This window comes from Ranitomeya imitator, chromosome 2 (assembly GCF_032444005.1).
Source record: "Ranitomeya imitator isolate aRanImi1 chromosome 2, aRanImi1.pri, whole genome shotgun sequence".
In the NCBI taxonomy this organism is placed as follows: domain Eukaryota; kingdom Metazoa; phylum Chordata; class Amphibia; order Anura; family Dendrobatidae; genus Ranitomeya; species Ranitomeya imitator.
Genome location: NC_091283.1, coordinates 432,130,048 through 432,147,393, shown reverse-complemented (window position 1 = coordinate 432,147,393; position 17,346 = coordinate 432,130,048). Strand labels below are relative to the sequence as shown.

At 45.7% G+C, this 17,346-nt stretch overlaps 1 protein-coding gene across 1 annotated transcript in view; it reads left to right on the top strand.

The window, feature by feature from the left end:
- ATP9A (ATPase phospholipid transporting 9A (putative)) overlaps nt 1–17,346 on the top strand; it is a 151,521-nt gene that overhangs the window by 82,217 nt on the left and 51,958 nt on the right. The window contains exons 12-14 of the mRNA XM_069750893.1: nt 676–818; nt 1,057–1,169; nt 11,008–11,214. Of these exons, the coding sequence (XP_069606994.1) occupies nt 676–818; nt 1,057–1,169; nt 11,008–11,214 (463 nt within the window). The remainder of the gene's footprint in view (nt 1–675; nt 819–1,056; nt 1,170–11,007; nt 11,215–17,346) is intronic.

Here is a 17,346-nt window from a genome sequence, read left to right as displayed (position 1 = left end):
ATGGCAGGCAGAAACAATGGAGAAGGACGACGGCCGTTTCACGCTCCTACGCTTCTACGGGTCCGATGATCACATATGGGGTATCAGTGTACTCAGGACAAATTGTACAACAACTTTTGGGGTCCATTTTCTCCTGTTACCCTTGGTAAAATAAAACAAATTGGAGCTGAAGTAAATTTTTTGTGAAATAAAGTTAAATGTTCATTTTTATTTAAACATTCCAAAAATTCCTGTGAAGCACCAGAAGGGTTAATAAACTTCTTGAATATGGTTTTGAGCACCTTGAGGGGTGCAGTTTTTAGAATGGTGTCACACTTGGGTATTTTCTATCATATAGACCCCTCACCCTCAAAATGACTTCAAATGAGATGTGGTCCCTAAAAAAAATGGTGTTGTAAAAATGAAAAATTGCTGTTTTTTTCACAAATAAAGGCAGGTAATATCAAATAAAGTTTAGCACTATCATAAAGTACAATATGTCACGAGAAAACATTGTCAGAATCACTGGGATCCGTTGAAGAGTTCCAGAGTTATAACCTCATAAAGGGACAGTGGTCAGAATTGTAAAAATTGGCCTGGTCATTAACGTGCAAACCACCCTTGGGGGTAAAGGGGTTAAGGACATGAAATTTGCTATAACAATATTGAACCTTTTTTCTCTTTTTCATCCTGTAGTTTGCGGGTCAATCTGGACATGGGAAAAATTGTCTACAGCTGGATGATCCGCAGGGACCCCAAGATCCCGGGAACCGTGGTCCGATCCAGTACAATCCCAGAACAGCTTGGTCGAATCTCCTACCTACTGACAGACAAAACAGGTAGGAGCCAGAATCTTGGCTTTCATTTCCATTGACCGCATCTAAGGATAAAATCCCACTGGACTGTAAGGGATCCGCAGCGAAAAGCTTTATCATTTTTCCTTTTAATTCTTTGCTTTTTTATGACTAATTTTTCTTCTAATTTTTCTTTTTAATATTTGGAGATAGTTAATGACATTCTCGGATCGCAGTATTAAACCTATGTGGACTGATGATATTATAACGGCTTGTCTCGTAGGGACCCTGACCCAGAATGAGATGGTATTTAAGCGTCTTCACCTGGGGACAGTGGCTTATGGCATGGACTCGATGGACGAGGTGCAGAGTCACATATTCAGTGTATACACACAGGTACGTTATATATCATATAGTGTATGACAGTGCAGACCTGGCTTTGTGCCTTGTATGTCCAGGTTGCGGACAAGTAAGACCATATTTGATCCATCAGGTCATATCCGGATACGTATCTGGGGACGTCAAGGTGGCGGATTATTAGAAATTCTACAGAATTCTACAGAAATTATGTATTTTACCATTGCCCAAAGATTCTGTAGTGTTAGAGTATGTATACATGGAGTCTTTTTCAGGTGGATAGCACCTGAAAATGCGCAGCGAAACCTCAACAAAAAATGAACATGGTGCACAGCAGTGTAAAAACTAAATTGCTGTGCACATGTTTTGCTAGTTCTTTTAAAGGTTCAGAAACATTACTTAAGAGAAGAAGCATGCTCATTCTTGCAGCAGCAGATCCTGCCGGTGGCAGATGCGCTGAAAAAAAATAACCATCGAAGCCGCTGTAGGAAAAAGACCGCCGGCTGTCTGCTGAAGGGGCTTCGCCTAGCAAAAGTTAGCATCTTAATGACATCATGTGCACATACCCTTAGTTTTCTTTTCTGAGCTTTAGGAGCAGAAATTCTCCAAAAACCATAAGTTTTGATTGGGAGTGGGAGAACTTTTGCTCCAACTCAGCAAAAAAACTTAGGTAGGAACACACTGTAACTCTCCAATCAAAACTCATGTTTTTTGAACTCCTCGTAGTTTTTGGAGAGTTTCTGCTGCAAAATCTAAAAGTGTGAACATACCCTTAAGCTGATCATACATGTTAGATGAATGTGCAACACCCCAGGTAGCCGGTTGTTGCAGTGATGTTGCCTTCCTTTCGGGGAGGGTGATATCATGCTCAGAGGCAATGGAATTCCCTTTATCGGGTAAGGCACTCACATGCAACATATTCCAAATCCAGGCCAGGAGGGGGAGCTCCGGACCCGGATTCAGGGGAGCTTCCCTCAAATATGGATATATATCCTGGTCTGGAAGAGGAGTGAGCGAGTCTGATAGAGACACTGAAGGAGAAGGAAGTCTGAAAGAGCAAACAGAGAGGCCCAGCAACCACGTGGGAGCTGCAGCCTCTGGAAGGAGAAAGACCCGAAGGGTTGTATGTGATGGAGCTTCAGAGGAAAAGAGCAGAGGAGAGGAACAGGGCTCAGAGGGGAACTGTGACCGGGCACCCTCAGAGCCGAAGCGCAGTACCGGGTACCAGGAGCCCGAGTCTATAGTGGAACTGTAAGACACTTGGCAAAACCGGAGGGTTCAGAACTTTAAGTGAACGACCCGCACCACGCCTGAGATGCAGCAGTACCTGAGGAGCCCGGGACATGATAGAGTCCCTGAAAAAAGGCTCAAGCTGCCCGTCATGCAGGTACCTGTCCCAGGACAGGGGAAAAGAGGACTTTGCAAGTAAGCTTCAGGCAGCAGGGACCTCACATAGAACGGCGCTAGTTTGAAAGGCTCACGGACCTCAACTGGAAAAGGGATTCTCCCATTGCCTCTGAGCTGGCCGGACCACATCACCATCCGTGCCTATTACCCTGGACTGTGGCCTGCCAACTACAGTAAACCAGGTAAGACTTTTCAACTTGTGTCCTTTACTCATTGCCCGGCGTACACCATCATCGCCATACACTATAGGACCCCTGGGGACCCCGCTTCACCTGTGGGAAGTGTTACCATCATTGCAGCAACAACATCCCCCAGAGGACCCCTTTAAAGCAGTGTCGGTCCCCCTACTGACCGAACACCACAGGTGGTGTCATGACAGACTTTACCACAATCCCCTTAAAAGACCGCTCCCCTTTTGTTGGACGCCCAGGGCCATGGACCGGGTTGCAGCCGCCGTGACATTCCCTTTTAAGAGAGACAGGACCCGGTGCCGAGTACCCCACTGCCTTGGTAGGGCGCTCCAAATGTCAACTGGATACTTCAACCATCTGCATGCTGATGTCTCAACTGTCAGCCAAAAGAAGGATTGTACATCCTCATGGATGATCATGGGGTGCATTAAAAGAGGTCTGGATACACATGATGAGAGCATTATACTGCCTCTGTACAAATCCCTAGTTAGACCGCACATGGAGTACTGTGTCCAGTTTTGGGCACCGGTGCTCAGGAAGGATATAATGGAACTAGAGAGAGTACAAAGGAGGGCAACAAAATTAATAAAGGGGATGGGAGAACTACAATACCCAGATAGATTAGCGAAATTAGGATTATTTAGTCTAGAAAAAAGACGACTGAGGGGCGATCTAATAACCATGTATAAGTATATAAGGGGACAATACAAATATCTCGCTGAGGATCTGTTTATACCAAGGAAGGTGACGGGCACAAGGGGGCATTCTTTGCGTCTGGAGGAGAGAAGGTTTTTCCACCAACATAGAAGAGGATTCTTTACTGTTAGGGCAGTGAGAATCTGGAATTGCTTGCCTGAGGAGGTGGTGATGGCGAACTCAGTCGAGGGGTTCAAGAGAGGCCTGGATGTCTTCCTGGAGCAGAACAATATTGTATCATACAATTATTAGGTTCTGTAGAAGGACGTAGATCTGGGTATTTATTATGATGGAATATAGGCTGAACTGGATGGACAAATGTCTTTTTTCGGCCTTACTAACTATGTTACTATGTTACATGCAGGTGGTGTATGCTTTCTCTCCTCTCCTCACTGAGAGCACATGCACTACTGGGTCAGTTGAGTGTGCACCTTAGGCCACGTTCACACGGACAGTATTTGGTCAGTATTTTACCTCAGTATTTGTAGCCATAATCAGGAGAGGGTGATAAATACAGAAGTGGTGATGTGTTTCTGTTATACTTTTCCTCTGATTGTTCCTCTCTTGGTTTTGGCTTACAAATACTGAGGTAAAATACTGACCAAATACTGAGCTTCTGAACGTGGCTTATTATTATTATTATTATTTATTTATATAGCACCATTATTTCCATGGTGCTGTACATGAGAAAAGGGTTACATACAGGGTTATAGATTACATTTACAGTACACAAATTTATGATGACAGACTGGTACAGAGGGGAGAGGACCCCCGTCCTTGCGGACTTACATTCTACGGGATACTGGGGAAGAGACAGAAGGTCGGGGGTGCGGCAGCTCTGGTTTTGGTGATGCGGCAGCTCAGGTGGTTGGTGAGGCGACAGCTCTCGGGTGGTTGGTGAGGGGGCAGCTCGGGTGGTTGGTGAGGCAGCAGCTCGAGCGGTTGGTGAGGCGGCAGCTTGTTGGTGAGGTGTAGCTTGTTTGAAAGCAGTGAAGTCGTTTGGCAGGCGTGTTTTCTTCCAACGCCGCTCCGCGACCCTGGATGCTTGTTGGAGTTTTTTGGTGAGGTTGTTATGCCAGGGTTGCCTATTGATTTGTCGCACTTTGCCATGCATGAGATGGGCAACTGAGTCTATGGCTGATGTGAGGGTGGAGTTATAGAAAGCGGTGGCGCTGTCCGTGTCGTGGAGGTTAATAGCTATCAGCAGGCCAGCAATATAGTCAGTGCAGATTATAGGAAGGTCATATTTCCTGGTGGGTATCTACTACCCATTTCCCTCCAGCTCTTATCAGACATTCATAGCAGCAAGATAAGAACGTGAAAACACAATCTGCAGCAATAAAAAAAAAGTTGTATTATTATACCCTTATGTGAAAAGAGCTTAGAATAAAAGTTTCTTACTAAGGCTATGTGCACACATCTAGTATTTGCAGCAGAAAAATCTGTTGGCATGTTGGAAGTAAAAATGCAGCATAAAATATGCGGGGTTTTGTCACATTTTTGCATGTGTCTTTGATGCGGTTTTTTTTTTTGCATTCTTTTAAATGATTGAAAAACTCTGAACGAATTGATATTCTTTACATCTGCAAGGAAAAAAATAGGCAGCATATGCAGGAGACTTGTGAAATCGAATTCACTCTGAAGGCCTTGAATTTTTGTCTTGGGGGGAAAAATGTGCCAAAAATGAAACGTGTGAACATCTCCTTAGGGTCCTTTTGTATAAAGTGTCTTTGTATGCACCGGTCTCTAGAAATAATCCAGTGGTGTGAATGAAGATGGAGATTAGCAGCTATCCATGTGGCACTCCACACCTCCCAGACAAAATATGTGGCATGTTAGAATCTAGCATGTCACTCTGTGCTTTCCCCAACACAGACACCGGTAGGCTCATGCACATTAGATTGTTGTTAAAGGGAACCTGTCTGCTGATGCATCCACTTCGTTATTGCAGCCATGTGCGTTTCACTCTGAAATCCCCCCAGTCTTGCTCCTTTTTCAGTCAAGGGGCTCAGGGTAGGGAAAATCCACTAGAGATCTGCCTTTTGGACTAATCATGTTGTCCCATCTTCCCTGCAAGGCATTTAAAGGGGGTTGTCCAGCTTTGGAGAAAAAGTCTGCAGTCACTGTATCTGACTGCAGACTTGTGAATCCTCACAACATGCACACTGCATGCTGTGAGGATTCTCTTGTGCCGGGAGCCATCATGTGACTGCAAGGCCACATTCCTACTAGACTTTCGCGCCCATCTAGTTGGCATGTGACTGCATTTTTGCAAATTACGTGATTATCGCTTTCGGCGCTGGGGCCAAAGAATCCTCACAGAAGACAGTGCGATCGATGTGAGAATTCACAAGCCTGCAGTCACATAGAGTGACTACAGACATGTAGCCCAAAGCCGGACAACCCCTTTGAATGTCTTCACTTTTCACTAAAATGCATTTATGAGTCAGCACATACCTGTCTGCAATAAGAGTCAGGTTTCAGGCAATATAAATGAGTTTTTGGATCCATTTTTAGCTGGGGCTCATGAGTCGATACCAATGTAACCATACAGAAGAGTCTGGTCGAAATGACCGCTGCATTGAATCATTACAAAAAAAAACCAAACTAATAAGTTTACTTCACAACTGTGCCATAGCTAGGAGTGTTTTTGAGCTGTTGGGTTCACTGTAGAGACTGTAGAGACTTCAGTCCGTCCTTGTGTCTCCTTATTGATTCTTATAAAGTTTTGTCTTGTTTTATATTTCTTCCTTATCTAAAGTTTTATGTGTAATTATAACTAATTAATTGTATTAAGCACCTATATTAGTATAAGGAGCGATATATAAGGGGCCACAAAGCACCAATAATTCAATAATGCCAATATAAAATATATTCTTTATTGGATAACAAAATAATTAAAAGCATAAAAATAGACATTCAATAGTCAGATATATAAAATTCAAAGGTATGTAGGTAAGCGATAATAACAAAACTCCCTTGTGTCCATATTGCATATCAGTACAGAGTTATATCGTGTGCAATCACAGTATTAAGGAGGGATAGTCAAAAAGTACAAGCCAAAAATAGCCAGTGCTGTGTAAGTTCTGGCCCTTTAAGGTAGATAAAGATCTATACAGGGATATCACATGATGATGATAATGCACAGTATCATGGATTACACGTTACCTATCAAAGAAAACGCTCACGACGCACGTTTCGCCTCAGGCTTCATCAGAGGGAACTAGGCCGGAACGAGGCTCTCATAGACTTACACTAGGAGCTTGTGACCGTCACTTATAATGGTGACGCAGGACCAGAGCGGCACCTGGACGAGCTTTAGATGGCATGTGGTCTAATTTAATACTGAGGACAGGGAGCTTAGATTAGTGGCACCACTCCAGCACTAATGAAAAAAACAAACGTTTAGTCGTACATTAAGATCAGTGGTCAAAAAATGTGATGCAGTGCATTTCTTGCAAACGCTGCTATTTTTTCATGAATTTCCCATATTGTCGTATTGGATGCACACACTGCAGGCTTTCCACGTGAGACGGCTTACGCCGTGCGCTTCATCCGGACTCTTCGGTATGATATATGGTTTCCCTGGCGTCGACTCGGGAGCCCCAGTTAAGCCTCTGTGGCCGCCCCTGAGTGCACTGTATGGTGAAACACTGTAATAGTTCACATGAAAGCCAGCAGATAAGTGAGATTTATGTGTAACCAGGGAGCGGTGTGCTGCGTAACGCACATCCACCATCTCGGACCCCCCATTTTTGTTTGGCTGTTGACAAGTGAATAAAGAAGCTGATTCTGTGATGTGTAATGAGAAGCATTTCCTTCCACTGTAGATCTGATTCATGGCTTCCATTACTGTTTCCATTCAGTCACCTATTGACCTGGAAGTGAAACTTTTTCGTGCTCCTCCTGACACCAGAGGTTAACAGATCAGGAAGCACAGCCCTGTGTCCGCTGCTTGACCAGCCTAATTAAGTAATTGTCTAATTACACCAGGAGTTTGGAGGAGAAAACTAAAAATAGGCCTAAAAAATCTCTCACAGAAACGCGTTGGGAAGTCCCACAGTTCACATCTGTTTTAGGTTTCCATTAATCATATCCATAAAGGGCTGCCCGGCTCCTGACTGGAGGGTCACTAGCTCTCAAAATGTGTTTCTAATGCAGCGTATAACCCGACAGGTTTATTATATACATTTGATCCAGCTCCTGCCGCCACCACCGCCACTGCCGCAGCAAGACAGTCTTGTGAACTGCTATTCCCCAACAGCTACCAAATGCTGCACAATGCCTAATAACGCCAAATGTATCAACCGCATCGTGGGGGAGTTTGTAAGCCTCTAAAGATTCCATGTCATTAATCAAAATGTGATATTGAATATGTGATTGTATGAAAAAATACATGAGCAGAAATACATTCTAACTATATATTCAATCACAGATGTGTTGTTTTTGAGAATTCCTTATCTGACCCTTTAAAATCTCTCTTCTCTCTCTCAACTATTTCTCTCAATACTCTCTCGCTCTCTGAACTTTCTCGCTCTCTGAACTCTCTCTCTGAACTTTATCGCTCTCTGAACTCTCGCTCTCTGAACTCTCTCGCTCTCTTTCCGAACTCTCTCTCGCTCTCTTTCCGAACCCCCTCTCGCTCTCTTTCCGAACCCCCTCTCGCTCTCTGAACCCCCTCTCGCTCTCTGAACCCCCTCTCGCTCTCTGAACCCCCTCTCGCCCTCTGAACCCTCTCTCGCTCTCTGAACCCTCTCTCGCTCTCTGAACCCTCTCGCTCTCTCTGAACCCTCTTGCGCTCTCTGAACCCTCTCTCGCTCTGTCTGAACCCTCTCTCTCTTTCCGGACCCTCTCTCGCTCACTTTCTGAACCCTCTCTTGCTCTCTCCAAACTTTCTCTCGTTCTTTCTGAACCCTCTCGCACTCTTTCCAAACCCCCTCTCACTCTCTCTGAACCCTCTCACTCTTTCCAACCCTCTCTCGCACTCTTTCCAAACCCTCTCTTGCTCTTACTCCGAACCCTCTCTTGCTTTTACTCTGATCCCTCTCTCGCTCTCTCTCTTTGAACCCTCTCTCGCTCTCTCTCCGAACCCTCTCTCGCTCTCTCTCCGAACCCTCTCTCGCTCTCTCTCCGAACCCTCTCTCGCTCTTTTTCCGAACCCTCTCTCGCTCTCTCTCCGAACCCTCTCTCGCTCTCTCTCCGAACCCTCTCTCGCTCTCTCTCTGAACCCTCTCTCGCTCTCTCTCTCTGAACCCTCTCTCGCTCTCTCTCCGAACCCTCTCTCGCTCTCTCTCCGAACCCTCTCTCGCTCTCTCTCCGAACCCTCTCTCGCTCTCTCTGAACCCTCTCTCGCTCTCTCTCTGAACCCTCTCTCGCTCTCTCTCTGAACCCTCTCTCGCTCTCTCTCTGAACCCTCTCTCGCTCTCTCTCCGAACCCTCTCTCGCTCTCTCTCCGAACCCTCTCTCGCTCTCTCTCCGAACCCTCTCTCGCTCTCTCTCCGAACCCTCTCTCGCTCTCTCTCCGAACCCTCTCTCGCTCTCTCTCCGAACCCTCTCTCGCGCTCTCTCCGAACCCTCTCTCGCTCTCTCTCCGAACCCTCTCTCGCTCTCTCTCCGAACCCTCTCTCGCTCTCTCTCCGAACCCTCTCTCGCTCTCTCTCCGAACCCTCTCTCGCTCTCTCTCCGAACCCTCTCTCGCTCTCTCTCCGAACCCTCTCTCGCTCTCTCTCCGAACCCTCTCTCGCTCTCTCTCCGAACCCTCTCTCGCTCTCTCTCCGAACCCTCTCTCGCTCTCTCTCCGAACCCTCTCTCGCTCTCTCTCCGAACCCTCTCTCGCTCTCTCTCCGAACCCTCTCTCGCTCTCTCTCCGAACCCTCTCTCGCTCTCTCTCCGAACCCTCTCTCGCTCTCCAAACTGTCTCTCGCTGAACTCTCCTCAAACTGTAAGACGTAATACCTGGAGAAGTCTCTTGCGCTCTCTGAACCCTCTCTCGCTCTGTCTGAACCCTCTCTCTCTTTCCGGACCCTCTCTCGCTCACTTTCTGAACCCTCTCTTGCTCTCTCCAAACTTTCTCTCGTTCTTTCTGAACCCTCTCGCACTCTTTCCAAACCCTCTCTCACTCTCTCTGAACCCTCTCACTCTTTCCAACCCTCTCTCGCACTCTTTCCAAACCCTCTCTTGCTCTTACTCCGAACCCTCTCTCGCTCTCTCTCTTTGAACCCTCTCTCGCTCTCTCTCCGAACCCTCTCTCGCTCTCTCTCCGAACCCTCTCTCGCTCTCTCTCCGAACCCTCTCTCGCTCTTTTTCCGAACCCTCTCTCGCTCTCTCTCCGAACCCTCTCTCGCTCTCTCTCCGAACCCTCTCTCGCTCTCTCTCTGAACCCTCTCTCGCTCTCTCTCTCTGAACCCTCTCTCGCTCTCTCTCCGAACCCTCTCTCGCTCTCTCTCCGAACCCTCTCTCGCTCTCTCTGAACCCTCTCTCGCTCTCTCTGAACCCTCTCTCGCTCTCTCTCTGAACCCTCTCTCGCTCTCTCTCTGAACCCTCTCTCGCTCTCTCTCTGAACCCTCTCTCGCTCTCTCTCCGAACCCTCTCTCGCTCTCTCTCCGAACCCTCTCTCGCTCTCTCTCCGAACCCTCTCTCGCTCTCTCTCCGAACCCTCTCTCGCTCTCTCTCCGAACCCTCTCTCGCTCTCTCTCCGAACCCTCTCTCGCGCTCTCTCCGAACCCTCTCTCGCTCTCTCTCCGAACCCTCTCTCGCTCTCTCTCCGAACCCTCTCTCGCTCTCTCTCCGAACCCTCTCTCGCTCTCTCTCCGAACCCTCTCTCGCTCTCTCTCCGAACCCTCTCTCGCTCTCTCTCCGAACCCTCTCTCGCTCTCTCTCCGAACCCTCTCTCGCTCTCTCTCCGAACCCTCTCTCGCTCTCTCTCCGAACCCTCTCTCGCTCTCTCTCCGAACCCTCTCTCGCTCTCTCTCCGAACCCTCTCTCGCTCTCTCTCCGAACCCTCTCTCGCTCTCCAAACTGTCTCTCGCTGAACTCTCCTCAAACTGTAAGACGTAATACCTGGAGAAGTCTGTGTTAGGAGTTCAGCCCCAGACACTAGGTGTCCCATATGAACCCCAAACTTCACAGTTTGGGTTTGCTCACCTCCAGTTGTCAATCCAAATCGTTACTAGCCTCGGCCCATAAAAATGAAATGTGTCCAATATATAAAAACATTTTTTTGGAAAGGGGAATAAATTTGAAGATTTATTTTAGTGGTCCATCCTGGTCATAAAAAACATGAAATATGGACACATATTTCCACTGATAGCGCAAAAAAAAAAATCAAATATCTAAAAAAGATTTTTTTTTTCACAGCTCTTCAAATCATATTTAGCATAAGACCCAAAAATGTGCATGGTCAGGGTGGAGGTGTAAATGGTCTGGTCCTGATCTGGTTAAAATCATGACTGAATTACTAGTCAAGGTGACCTTTTCTTCACCTGACTCCTTCAGATTGACAGCACTATACACACTTTTAAGACATTAGACCATGCCGAATCCTACAATGTCATAACCATTCCTATACCGGCCTCTGTTTCCAGCCTTCTCATGATCCTCCTGCACAGAAAGGCACCACCACCAAAGTGAGGAAGACGATGAGCAGCCGCGTTTACGAAGCTGTGAAGGGGATCGCCCTCTGCCACAACGTCACCCCTTCCTATGAGTCCAACGGCGTGACAGACCAGGCCGAGGCAGAGAGACAATTTGAAGATTCCTGTCGAGTTTACCAGGCGTCCAGCCCCGATGAGGTAAAGTCAGGTTTGTTCATTATAGGAGCATTTATTCTCTTCTGAACTTCGGATCCTGACTAAATTCAGTTACATCTGCAGTTTTGTTTTGTTTTTCGGGGTAAGGAAATATATGTCTAGTGGAATATTGGTTATAAAGGAGATAAATGTATTTGGAATAGATGTTGGACGTAACCATAAGATTGAAATGCATTCCTTTCGGTGCACAATGTAAAAATGTTGCATCCCTTTCATTCACTGTTACAGTATGGTGTATGGTATCAGCTTGGGACGACATCTACATGACATGTTTTCCCACAAGAAGAAATGTATAAGGCTTTGTCCACATCTATTCAATGAAGTCCAATGAGTGACATTGGTGTACGTCACCTGGCGGATTTGGCTTTTTTTGCTTGTATGATGGAGCAGAACAATGGGATAACGAAATGCAAATGGGGCCATGGCTTCTGTGCACACAGACATGTGACATCCAAGTAGGGATTATTTTGAAACAAAGGTGCACAAAAAAATTGATTTTCTAAGTAAAAAAAGGGAATTGTACAATCCTATTCTAAATTTTCACACTCAATCATTACCGGCGACTCATCAAAAATTATATAAACTCTGAGGTTTTGAAGGGTTCCAGATCGGGACTCTGAATCTCAAGAACAGGTCCACCTTGACTGGAGAAGAGGTGCGCATGTTAGACCTCTGCCCCATTGGTTGTGTATGACACCTTCAGAAATAACCGAGAACCGTTCTTGGCTTTTGCCAGCATTTTTATAGACAATGGATAGAGCGGAGGTTGGGAATACGCACCTTCACTTCTTTCCAGAAAAGGCTCTAATTCTGGGGATCTTTGAAGGTCCCAGTAAGTTATTCCCAGTCCCATTGATTGTGTATGGGACATTCAGAAATAACTGAGAACCGTTCTTGGCTTTTGCCGGCATTTTTATAGACAATGGATAGAGCAGAGGTCAGGAATATTGACCCACATTCCTTTCATGAAAAAGCTGTCATTCTGGGGATCTTTGGAGGTCCCAGTAAGTTATTCCAAATCCCGTTGATTGTGTATGGGACATTCAGAAATAACCGAGAACCGTTCTTGGCTTTTGCCGGCATTTTTATAGACAATGGATAGAGTCTAGTTTGGGAATATTCACCCTCATTCCTTTCACGAAAAGGCTGTCATTCTGGGGATCTTTGGAGGTCCCAGTAAGTTATTCCCAATCCCACTGATTGTGTATGGGTCCTTCGGAAATAACTGAGAACCGTTGTTGGCTTTTGCCGGCATTCTTATAGACAATGGATAGAGCGCAGGTTGGGAATGTGGACCTGCAGGCTAAGTTCACACTTTGCGGATTCCACTGCGGATTTTTCCGCAGCAGAATTCCAAAATCCGCAGTGAAAACCCGTTGCGGTTTTTACTGCGAATTTATAGCGTTTTTTACTGCGGTTTCTTCTGCGGATTTTCATCTGCAGTTTCCTATTGGAGCAGGTGAAAATCTGCAGAAAAGAAGTGACATGCTGCGGAATGTAATCCGCTGCGTTTCCGCACGTTTTTTTCCGCAGCATGTGCACAGCGGTTTTTCTTTCCCATAGGTTCACATAGTACTGTAAACTCATGGGAAACTGCTGCGGATCTGCAGCGGTCAAATCCGCTGTGGATCCGCAGCAAAATCCGCAAAGTGTGAACATAGCCTCACTCTTTTCCATGAAAGGCTGTCATTCTGAGGATGGTTGGCGGTCCCAGTAAGTTATTCCCAATCGATAACTTGCTATTTTGGGACTATGGTTCCCCTCCAACTTTGTGCTATATGCTATGCCTGCACTCTTAGGACACCTTGCTGACTCTCAGTAGGAGGGAAGAAAATTTAGGGTTATTTCTTCCCATATGTCGGATTTGTGCAGGTAAAATCTGCAGCAGATTACACTACAAGCGGATGAGATTTTACAGATCTCATCTACTTTATGTGGATATTTTCTCATGTAAGAATTATAAACATTTTGTGGATTTTCACATTCATTTGGTGGTAGAAACGCCCCAGCAGAAATGCCAGCTATTCTTCATGGTTTTATGCGAGAGTGTAGGAGATCACATTAATATTAATGTGTTACACTACTGACTTATCCTCATCCTCACCATAAAATATAAAATATTTTATATGCTTTTATACCCATAAACCTCATATGACCCAGACAAGGAGGCAAATTAGTTGTTCAACCCAATGATTTCTACGATACTAAATGAAAAAAAAAATGAAATCCCCTTTTAGACTTCCCAATAATACAACTCATTGCTTCATCTCAGTCACCTGTTTTTTTCATTATTTCCTTTGGGGACTTAACCCAAACACATCTGCTTATTACGATGCTCTGCCTTATATCGTCTCCTGTTGCGTCATGTGTCGGGATCCATTGCTGCTCGTCTATTACCATATCCAGGAAGGTGAGACTCTGAATTAAGTAAGAAATTGTTTATTCTGTCTCTTCTTACCTTCAAATTTTTACCAGTTGGCATAAAATTCGTTTCCTTAGACAGAAGGCAGGATTTCCTAAATTTGTTTCCTCTGAGAAGCCCCTGAGAAGCCCCTGTCCTGAGCTATCTGTTACAGCCCCCCGGGCAGAGCCGTCCGCTGCTACAGTAAACGGATACAAGTAGATGGCAGATAAGCGGCTCAAGAACTCGGTTAACCAGCGGCCGTGTTATTCCACCCAAGGATTCACTTTCACTCTGGGATTCATGCAACCCCAGCTGGAGGACGATACTTCTGTGTATATTAATGACATACTTAGAAAACATTAAATGTGTTTTCCACTATTTTCCAAAACTTGTATATATACGTCATAAAATAGCTTTTACTTAACCCTTGAATCCCCCGCTGCCACACTGAAAGGTCTTGCCCAGCTCTGCAGTCACGTGCCGTACATCTTTCATGTGACCACTGCAGCCATGATATTTTCAATTATGGAAAGTGACAAGTAAGGCCAGAGATTGACGGCAGCGGTCGTGGAAATGATGGGCAAGATTACCATGACTGTAGCATCGTTTGGGGACCACCAGAGTGACAGGAAATTTGGTGGGTAAGTAAAGATGGGAGAGTCGATTTGCATGACTTCGGTCCATCGGGCAGGTCAGTTTTCTGTGACAGGTGGACAGGAGCCCTGCGGGTCTCCTTACATTTCTTACTCCTCTTTGGATTAGCTAAGATGGGGCAACATCATGTTTGCGTAATGCCACAAAGGTGACTTTGCCCCAGCCTTGGCTAATCAAAAGAAGAGCTGGTGAAGCCAGGAAGCAAGAAGATTTGCATGCCTCTCATCTCATGGTCACAGATTACTGACCAGGCCGATAGACCAAAGTCCTATGAATGAAATCTCCCTTATCTATGGGTAAGTAATGGTTCTTTCTTTGATGCTAGTCACTACTCACACACAAGCCGTTAGGCAGGGTAGTCAAAGGTTCTGGGGTCAGATACCATGGGAGCATATAGTAAACTAAAGGATGAAAACAAAGGCGAAGTCAGGTCATGGTCCAAAGTCAGAATACCAGGAAGATAGTGGATCAGAGCAAAATGGCTAAGCAAACGGATAGTCAGAACGAGGTCCACTGTCAGGAAGCAATGGATCAACAAACAGAGCACAGGAATACAAGGCAAACCACTGAGCAAATGCTATGTCTGGCAGAAATCTGGGACTGACAGCTTAGCTAAGTAGCTGGATATATGCTTGGAACAAGGAACACCTGAAGGAATCTCAGCACCTCATTGTCTCAGATTGGACCGCTGAGCTGTCAATCAAAATGCCAACAGCTCGGTACACCCCTGCACTAGATTGGAAGACGAAGCTGTCAGTCACTGCGTCCAAGACACACTGAGCGGAGTAATCGTGACACTTTCTGTATTTTCTAACATTCCCATCTCATTGTCAAATTTTGTATAAACCCCCTTTAAATGTAATTATTACATAGCGAAAATATCTGAAACTTCCAAATATATTTTGTGTTCCAATTCTTCTTTACTGGCACAATAAATTGTCTAAGCAGTGTACAATTGTAGCAAACCCTCAAGGCCCTGTTTCAGGCCGGTTTCACACGTCAGTGGCTCCGGTACGTGAGGTGACAGTTTTCTCACATACCGGAGCCACTGACTCACGTAGACACATTAAAATCAATGCATCTGTGCAGATGTCATTGATTTTTTTATGGACCGTGTCTCCATGTGCCAAACACGGAGACATGTCAGTGTTCGTGGGAGCGCACGGATTACACGGACCCATTAAAGTTAATGGGTCCGTGTAAAACACGTACCGCACACGGACGTTGTCCGTGTGCCGTGCAGGAGACCGCGCTACAGTAAGCGCTGCCCCCCCCACTGGTGCTGAAGCCCCATTCATATCTTCCCTGCAGCAGCGTTTGCTGTAGAGAAGATATGAATATTCCTTTTTTTTTTTTAGTTTCTCATGTTTAAAATAAAGCTCCTTGTCCCCACCCCCTCTCCCACCCCCTGTGCGCCCCCCCGCTGTTCTTAAAATACTCACCCGGCTCCCTAGCTGGCGCTGCTTCCTGTCCTGGCCGCACCTTCTACTGTATGAGCGGTCACGTGGGGCCGCTCATTTACAGTAATGAATATGCAGCTCCACCTCCCATAGCGGTGGAGCCGCATATTCATTACTGTAAATGAGCGGCCCCACGTGACCGCTCATACAGTAGAAGGTGCGGCCAGGACAGGAAGCAGCGACAGCCAGCGAGGGAGCCGGGTGAGTATTTTAAGAACAGCGGGGGGGCGCACAGGGGGTGGGAGGGGGTTGGGGACATGGAGCTTTATTTTAAACATGAGAAACTAAAAAAAAAAAAAGGAATATTCATATCTTCTCTACAGCAAACGATGCTGCAGGGAAGATATGAATGGGGCTTCAGCACCAGATGCTGGTGCGTGTGGTGCCCAGCACGGTGTGTGTGTGGTACCCAGTGGGCATACGGGCGGCACACGTGTGCCGCACGTGTGCCGCACGTGTGCCACAGAAACAGAAACGCACGGGCACATGGACACGGATAATTCCGGTACCGATTTTTCCGGTACCGGAATTATCTGGAAGTGTGAGACTGCCCTCATAAGAACACTCTTTCCCGATTATCAGCCCTTGTACACAAATTTCCAATAACCTAACAAATAAGAAAAATAGCTTGTTTTTATTGGGTGATAGAATCGTGTATGCTCACATAAAAATAATCATCGGCTGTGCATACACATGGCATAAATAGGGAATGTGATATGTGATGCCAACAAGATGATGCTGTATGGGGACAGATCATATTAGTAATTATTTTGCTCCATAGAGTTTATGTAAGCCCTTATGAATGGAACTGCAAATGAGCATGGGGACCACTTAATTGTAGGCGTTCAGTTATAATGAGTATTGCGTGAGGGAAGTTATCATCTGAAAATGTTTAAATCAAGTTTTTGTGTTACATTTTTTTTTTGGCAATGTTTTTTTTTCCATATCACACTCTGTTTTAAAAATAAAAAATAAAAATATAGAAATCTTGTAATTTTCACACTGACCTTTGGGACTTTGTTTAGACTCCAATTTGCTATTGTTTCAGGAAACAACATATGTACATGACTACAATGGTCAGACCCCGACCATATTTTTTGTATTGAAGTCCCTAATGAGCTTGTGCAAAGGAGGAGGTTCTGTGACATTACATGATGACATGGCACTGATGGATTGTGATGACAGCCTGGTCTCTGCTGAAAGGCCCGTTGCTCCCATCTTGCTCCTCCTCTGATCCCCCAATATATATGCTGCATGTTACCCACTTGTTGTGAGAACACATTTGCTCCTTGATGGAGAATTAACTTTCATCACTTAGGACATGAAGCAGCATCATATTCATAATCACATCATGGAGGATTACAGATAGAGCATTCAGTCGTAGCTAAAAGTTTTGAGACTGATATAAGTTTTATTTTTCACAAACCTTGCTGCTTCAATTTTAATAGTGGCAATTTGCATTAGTGTGGTCTGCAGTCACTCTATGTGGCTGCAGACTTGTAAATCCTGACATCACACTCAGTGCAACGAGCCTCTTGATGCGTGACCACAAATATGTGATTTGCATACACGCGGTCACATGCCGACTAGTCGTGC